The sequence below is a fragment of the Chiloscyllium plagiosum genome, chromosome 23, assembly GCF_004010195.1.
Source record: "Chiloscyllium plagiosum isolate BGI_BamShark_2017 chromosome 23, ASM401019v2, whole genome shotgun sequence".
Taxonomy (NCBI): Eukaryota; Metazoa; Chordata; class Chondrichthyes; order Orectolobiformes; family Hemiscylliidae; genus Chiloscyllium; species Chiloscyllium plagiosum.
Window position 1 is genome coordinate 6,079,021 of NC_057732.1, and position 8,615 is coordinate 6,087,635.

Consider the following 8,615-nt stretch of genomic DNA (forward strand, 5'->3'; position numbering starts at 1 on the left):
TGGGGGGTAGGGGGTGGGGAGGGGGGGGAGGAGGGGGTGGGAGACACAACACGTGTAGTGTCTCGGGTTCACTGCCCACATATACTACCGGCAGTCCCCTGGTCGTCGCTCCCGCTCTTCCTACTTATTAACTAGGTTAGAGGAGGAGGGCGGGTGGGAGACACTACAGTAGTAGAGTCTCGGGTTTAGCCGCCTTGCATATATATATGGTCACTGCTTTCCTTCCCGGCTGCCCCTCCGGTCCTCGTCACTTCCTCCGCTGCTCCCACTCTTTCTCCGCTGCCGCTCGCACTCAAAATATTGAGCTGTCATGCCCTCTGCTTTAGAAATTGCTCCCTCTTCCCACGACCAGAGTGAGGTAGGGAACCTATCAGAGGTTTCAGCTTCCATGGCTGAGCCTGTCTGTACCCCTGGGTGCCGTGACCATTGTCTGAGTTGCTCTAGGTCGCGCCAGGTTAACTCCGTGGTGATATCATATCTCCCAGGGACGTGCCCAGCCAGGAATGTGCATGTTCCAGAAATGAATTTTTTAAAAAATGTTATAATTGGGAATAGAGTGGAAGATTGATTCCAACATTGATCATGGGGTCTGAGGAATATCATTAATTAATGCAAGTCAAAGTAGAACCAAAGTTGGAAATATGCTTCAAAGTTGGAATTATTTCTGATGGGAACATGACATCCCTCTGTGAAACATCCTGATGATTTAGTGAATCTTGTTTATGTGACAAACTGATGTATCGCAGTAGATTTTCTTTGGACAGGTTCACATATTTTTCTGTATGACGTCTATTTGCACATTATTTGGAAATAACTTTAACCTCTCAACTGATTAATGTTTAAGTTAATCAGTTGATAACTGGAGGCTAGAGCAATCCACAGGGTTTCGGATATGTGCCCCCAGTTTCATGAGCTATGAACACTTAGACGCTCAGCTGCTACGGTCAGCGATGGAATGCACACTGACTTGTTATATGCAGTTGTTGCCTGTGCCGTGATGTTAACCATCACTTGCTGGTGGTCAGGGTAGTTTGCTACCAGTGTCCTCTTTTGTTGATTGGGTTTAAAGTCCAACTTGGTTGACAGTGGGAAGGGAAAACCGTAAGTGAATCTTAATGACAGGAGGCTTGTGCCTTAATCAAGCAGTATTTTATTGCATGATAGACACTAGATACAAGTTATACTGGGACATTGAGGATGCAGTGGTAGTCTTGCTACCTCTTGGACAGAAGACCTGGATTCAAGTCCCATCTAATCCAGAAGTGTGTTATAACACATCTAAACAGATTGGTTAGAAGAAATGGACGTTGGGAAGTTAGGCATTGTTACTCAGACTGGTGGGAGACCTGTGCATATCCATCTTCACATGACATGGTCGTCAGCTGCTCTGATGTATCTCCACTCAGAGCCCATAGACATTAGCCTAGAATGGAGATGAATGCGTCTTCAACATTAACCCTTGCAAAACCATTCCCTAACACAACAGCTCATGATTTGCCCTTGTGATCAAAGGTAACCTGAAGCTTTTACAGGAATACTGTCAGAATTGAGAGGTAGGAATGGTAAGGAAATATGGAGGAGACCTGACCAAGGCCTTAACAGCAATGGAGGGATTTGATAAGAGATCGGTGGAGAAACTCCTTCTGCTTCTCGGGGAGCCTAGGCTCAAAGGTTCTTAGCCAATACTGTAGATAGAAGATAATTTACACAGAGAGTGGTAGAAATGTGGAGCCCATGACCACGTGGGACAGATAGCATTGCTGTAATTAATGGAGAGTTTGATTCAAACGCAAAGTGGAAGATAACAAATGGAGGCAGGATGTTAAGATAGAGTCAGAAGTGGCTGGCTGGAGTTGAAATACTGACACCAACCAGTTAGAGTCATAGAATTCTACAGCATGGAGACAGGCCATTTGGCCCAAACTGGTCTATGTCAACCAAAATGTACATCCACGCTAACCCTATTTCTCTGTAACTTGGCCCATATCCTTCTAATCATTTCTTGTCCATATATTTGTCCAAATGCCTTTTAAATATTTTCAATGTACCCGCATCAACCCCTTCTGCTGGCAGCTCATTCCATATGCGTACCACCCTCTGTGTAAAAAATGTTGTCCCTCAGGTTCTCTTCTATTCTTTCCCCTCTAACCTTAAACTGATGCCCTCTAATCCTCGATTCCCCAACTCTGGGAAAAAGACTGAGTACATTCACTCTATCCAGGCTTACCTTGATGTTATGCACCTCTATAAGCTCCCCCATGAGTCCCCATTTTAAAAAAATGTCCTAGCTTGTCCAACTTCCCCCTTTAACCCATCTTATTGAGTCCAGGCAACATCCTTGTAAATTTCTTCTGCACTCCTTCCAGTTTAATAACATCCTTCCTATAGCAAGATGACCAAAACTGAACACAATACTCTAAGTGCGGCCTCAGCTATGTCCTGTATAATTCTTTAACATAACTTCCCAACTTCTATACTCAATGCCCTGACTGACGAAGGCCAGTGAGCCAAAAGCCTTCTTCACTGCCCTGTCTACCTGTGTCTCGGCTTTCAGAGAGCCGTAAACCTAAATTCCAAATCCCACTCTTTCACTAAGGCCGTACCATTCAACATGAAACTTCTGCCTTGATTTGACTTTCCAAAGTGCAAGACCTCACACGTATCCATATTAAACTCCCTTTGCCATTTCTCGGCCCACATTCCCAGCTGACTAAGGTCCTGCTGCAATTTCTGATAACCTTCATCACTGTCTACGATACCACGTATTTCAGTGTCATCAGCAAACTTACTAATCATGCCTTGTAGATTCTCTTCCAAATCATTGATATAGATACCAAACAGTAATGAGCCCAGCACAGACCCTGAGGCACTCCACGAGTCACAGGCCTCCAGTCCAATACGCAACCTTTCACTAATACCCTCCACTTCTTACCATCAAGCTAACTGTGTAATTGATTTGCCTGCTCTCTCTGGATTCCATACGATCTAACCTTTGAGAGCAGCCTACCATGGGAACTTTATCAAAGGCCTTACTGAAATCCATATAGACTACACCTGCTGCACTGCCCTCATCAACCTTCCTGGTCACTTCATCAAAGAACTCTAACAACTTTTCTGATTGATTCGATCTATTGTTGTTACATGTAGCAAGATACAGTGAAAAATGTCATTTTATGCTGTATAGGCAGATCATACCATACAAAGTGCATCAGGGTAGCAGAACTAAATGCTGAATACAGTGTTACAGCCGCAGAGAAGGTGGAGAGAGAGAGAGAGAGAGAGAGAGAGAGAGAGAGAAACTAGAATTAACATTTGAGAGGTCCATTCCAATGTCTGATAACAGCAGGGAAGAAACTATTCTTGAATCTCTTTGTATGTGTTTTCAAACTTTTATATCTTCTGCTGGATGGAAGAAGATGGAGGAAAGTATAATCAGGGTGGGAGGGGTCCTTGATTACGTTGCTTGCTTTCCTGAGGCTGCGGGAAGTATAAATGGAGTCAATGGATGGGAGCTGGTTTGCATGATGAACGGGGCTGTGTTCATGACTCTGTGTAGTTTCTTGCGGACTTGGGCAGAGCAGTTACTGTACCAAGCTGTGAAGCATCCAGACAGGATATTTTTTATCATGCATCTTTGAAAATTAGTAAGAGTCATTGTGGACATGCTGAATTTCCTTAGCTTCTTGATGAAGTAGAGGCATTGGTATGCTTTCTTGATCATTGCCCCACCGTGGGTGGACCAGACAGATTGTTGTTGATCGTCACTCCCAGGAACTTTACACTTTCAACCATCTCCACCTCAGCACCATTGATACAGACAGGAGCATGCCTTCCACTCTGCTTCCTGAAGTCAATGACTAGCTCCCTCGTTTTGCTGACATTGATAGAGAGATTGTTGACTTTAAACCGTGCTGCCAAACATTCAATCTCTTTCGAGTGCTCTGTCTCATCGTACTCTGAGATACAACCCACTCTGGTGGTATCGTAGCAAACTTGTAAATGGAGTTGGGGCAGAGTTAGACTCACAACTGTGAGGCCAGTAAGAAGTATAGTAGGAGGCTGAGTACACCGCCTTGTGGGGCATGTGTGTTGAGGATTATAGTGGAGGAGGTGTGTTGTCTTCTATTTTTACTGATTGCGGTCTATGGGTCAGGATGTTGAGGATCCAGTTACAGAGGAAGAAGCTGAGACCTAGGTCTTGGAGTTTGGAGATGGAGAGGTTCAGAAAGGGGAGGGACATGTCCGAGGTCATCCAAGTGAACTTGAGGTCTGGGTGAAAGATGTTTGTGAAGTTGATGAACTGCCTCCTATTTATTTCTCAGCCCCCTTAGGACCCCTCTGCATTCCTGATGAAGCGCTCATGCCTGAAACGTCAGCTCTCCTGCTCCTCGGATGCTGCTTGACCTGCTGTGCTCTTCCAGCACCATGCATTGTGACTCTGATCTCCAGCACCTTCAGTCCTCACTTTCTCCCCTCCTGATCCTTGTTATCCAGATGTTCCAGGGATGAGTAGAAGGCCAGGCAGATGATGTCTGCTGTGGAGCCGTTGTATTGGTAGGGAAATTACAGGCTGGGAGGCTGGAGTTGATAAGAACCATGACTAATCTCTGGAAGCACTTCATAATGATGAAGGTCAGAGCTGCTGGATGGTAGTTATTATGGCACGCTGTATGAGGTTTTTTATTGGTACCAGGATGATGGTGGTCTTCTTGACGCAGTGGGGACTTCAGATCAGAGGAAGGAGAGGTTAAAGATGTCAGCAAATACTCCCACCAACTGGTCCGCGCGGGATCTGACTGCACAGCCAGAGACTCCGTCTGGGTCAGTCACTTTCCGTGGGTTCACTCTCAAGAAGGCCGATGTAACATCTGTGGAGTTGACTGTGGGTGCAGGTAGATCCGAGACTGTTGGGATAGGTGACACCATTTCACTGACCTTCTGTTCAAAGTGAGTGTAGAATGCATTGAGCTCGTTGGGTAGGGGTGTACTGCTACCCGTGATTCTATTTAATTTAACTTTGTAGCTCGTCATGTCGTGTAAGCCTTGCCGGTTTCCGTGTGGTTGGTCTGGGTCTCAAGCTTAGTTTGGCATTGCCTTTTAGCACCTATGATGGCTTTACGAAATGAAAGTTGTACCCGGTCGAATAGCCTGTTGCTGGGTTAAATTTCAGGTAAAATCCTGCGTCCTGATTGTTGTAGGAGATCTGAACCTCACCCTGAATATATTTTTCTGCTTCTTTTTCCATTAAGGCGGCAGATCTGCAGATTGAAATGGTCCAGACGTCAGCCAAGAAGCCAGACCCGAACCAGCTTGTGTTCGGGACTTCATTCAGCGACCACATGTTGATGATTCAGTGGACGGCCGCAAGAGGCTGGGAGAGGCCACAGATTAAACCACTGCAGAACCTCTCACTGCACCCTGCAGTGTCAGCTCTACATTACTCAGTGGAGGTGAGATGATGTAAGGGAGATTTGCATTTTTGGGTTCGGCGTTAGCCGTGGGGCTTGGCTTGAATGTTCAGACAGAAGGAATTGAATGCAGCAACCTGACACCTCACCCCCTGCCCCATCGCCCACCCCCAACTCCCTTCAGTACTGAGGGACCTCTGTCCTGTCAGACGTGTCATTTTTTGTAAGCGATCTTTAGCTCAGGCCCTGTCTGCCTTCTCAAGTTGAAGACGGTACGCCAGCATTTTGAAGAGAAGCATCTCCAGACAATATTTAACCTGTAGCTAAGATTTGGCCATTCGCGGTTTTGTGTGTGTTGGGGGGGTTATTGCTTTGCACAAACTTTGCTGCCACATTTGCCTGGGGAATCCCGATTATGTCATTAATTTGAAAATGCTCTGAAGGCACAGAATGTCCTAGTAATTCAAGTTTAAATTTCTTTCTTGCATTCGAATGGTTTTCTTGACACTTTGCGTGAGATCCTTTAAGGTTTTAGGTGTCGTGGTAACTCTATAATCCTCAGTCTGTTGCCATCAGCGAACAGGCCAAGGTATTTGAGGATTGACATGTTGATGCTTGCATGGTGCTCTTGCCAGAGACATTGGGTGGGGCCGCAACTGAGCAGTTTTGTCTCCCATTACTTTATTGAACCAGCGAGCAGTTGGTTGCTTGATTTATAGGTTTGCCTCTGTGATTTATCTTGTCACTGGCTGAATGGTTATTGATATAAATCACTGCCAACTGTTTATTATTTCTGCCATTGGTACTTTAAAGGTCTAGTTGAGTTTACATGTGACAAGTTTTTGAAGGGCGTTATGAATGGCTTTTTTTTAAACATTCCCACACATGTCATTGCTATTGTAGGGTTTACTGGTTTTGTACAGAGTGCGTATCTGATGCATGGACATCAAAGTGCAATGAGTTGACATGGAGGATGTCAGGGAGAGGAAGAGATGTATGGGTAATTGTGGAACCATGAAGGACCATTGGTGGGATCATAAAGAGAACTGATTGGCTTGTGGGGTATGAGGAGCCATTAGAGGTGGATGACGATATGGATTGGCATGGATGGGCCATTGGGGAGTAGGTGAGGAGTGGGAGCTAAATAACAGAATTACGAGGACAGAGTCCCAGAGAACCTGAGTGATCCATTTAACTGGAACACCTTGGCAGTGGTAGCCTCTGATCTGTGTCCAGAAGGAGTAGGCTCAAATCCACCATTCAATAAGAACACGGCTGATCAATTTATGCTTTGAATTCGACATTCCCGTTTATCCCCGATAATCCTTAACAATTCCCTTGCCTTATAAGAATCTGCCTAACCCCACCTCCTTCCCTGAAGGAAATTAATGAACCGGATGGGCTATTCCAACAATCGACAACAGATTCATGGTCATCAGTGGATTCTTAATTCCTGATTTATATTAAAAAAATTGAACTTAGCTTCCACATTCAGCTATGGCAGAATTCAAACTTGGGTCCCCAGAACATTATCTAGGTCTCTGGATTGACAGTCCAACGATAATGCCACGAGGTCGTCAAATTGTCTTGATCTTCACAACTGTAGTGAAAATAAGCCCAGCATGTCCAGTGTTTGGTTCTAAGGTTTCTCATCATTCCAGGTTTCAATCTGGTAAACTTCCTTTGAGCCACCTCCAATGCATTTACATCCTTTCTTAAACAAGGATGCCAAACTGCACACCGTATTCTGAAGTGTCTTCCCTAATAACTGAAGCGTAATATAGAGTCATGGAATTTTGCCGTTCTGAAGGAGGCCATTCATCCTATTGTGTATGTGTACCGGCTCCCGAAAGAATGTCCTTACTAGTATGTTCAATTCTTCTTGTAATAAAGGAGAACATCCTGTTAACCCAGTCATTGGCTTGCTGGAAGCCAACTTGCACACAGATGATGTCACACACAGCAGTGAAATAAATGATCGAGTGATATGTTTTGCTGCTATTTAGTTAATGGACAATTGTTATTTGGGGAACAGCATCGGGGCCCCTGCCTCACTGTTCTTCGACCGGTAATTAGGAAATCTTTCATATCTGTCTGAGAGGCCTCAATGTAACACCTCGTCTAAAACTCAGCACCTCCAGTAGTGCAGCACTCCCTCAGCGCCACACAAGAGTGTCATTTTGGCTTTAATATTTGCGTTCCTGATTTTGAGATGAAAGTACTTCCCACTGAACTTATTTGGGAAGTTAAATGTGATCTGTGAAAACCTAAAGTATGTGAAATGAATATAAATGCCAAACATTCGCAAATCAAGGTGAATTAAACAAAGCCATTACATATTACGTAGGAGGAATTGTACTTATTGCATCACATATCGGGAAGATTTGATTAAATTGTTAACATGAGGTTGCTAGTTAAAAACTAAAACCTGTTAATATTATAATATAGAGGTTGTGTTAAGTTGCAGTGTCATATTTTTGGAGAATGTGTGATTCTAAAAGGTTTTACAGTTATTGCAGGTTGTTGCCTAATGACAACAAGCTGCTGCTGCTCTCAACTTGTACCCGAGACCATGATATTTCACCAGGAGGTGGTCTCCATCATCCTCTTGTGGTTCTTCTCAGACATTGCAAGAGTGCAGCACAATTGAAAGAATGTGGATGAGAAATTAGGCTGGACTCATGACTAGGGTCCTGCCTACGTTCTTCAAACGCAGAAATGGCACCTGTGGCAAAAACTTAAAAGACGTTCTAGGACTTGTATAGTAATGAACTGAAATCTGCAAACCATTCTAAAAGATAAAAGACTTAATAGCAATCTAGGTTTGTTCAATGTATCATTTCAGTTGCATGACACTGCAATATGAAGGTAGGCTAGCCAGTAATATTAGAAATGATAGTAAAAGTTTCTTTCAATACATAAGTTTCTTTCAATACATAAGAAACAAACGACAGGCAAAAGTAGACATTGGGCCACTTCAAACTGATGCTGGAAGCCTAGTGATGGGAGATAAGGAAATAGCAGGAGAACTTAATAAATACTTTGCGTCAGTCTTCACAGTGGAAGACATGAGTAATATCCCAACAGTTAAAGGGAGTCAGGGGGCTGAGTTGAGTATGGTTGCCATTACAAAAGAGAAAGTGCTAGAAAAGCTAAAAGGTCTTAAAATTGACAAATCTCCTGGCCCCGATGGGCTACATCCTAGAG

At 44.2% G+C, this 8,615-nt stretch overlaps 1 protein-coding gene across 1 annotated transcript in view; it reads left to right on the forward strand.

The window, feature by feature from the left end:
* The window catches only part of bcat1 (branched chain amino-acid transaminase 1, cytosolic), a 72,630-nt gene that overhangs the window by 23,615 nt on the left and 40,400 nt on the right, over window positions 1–8,615 (forward strand). Inside the window, exon 3 of the mRNA XM_043713391.1 lies at window positions 5,250–5,450. Within this exon, the coding sequence (XP_043569326.1) occupies window positions 5,250–5,450 (201 nt within the window). The remainder of the gene's footprint in view (window positions 1–5,249; window positions 5,451–8,615) is intronic.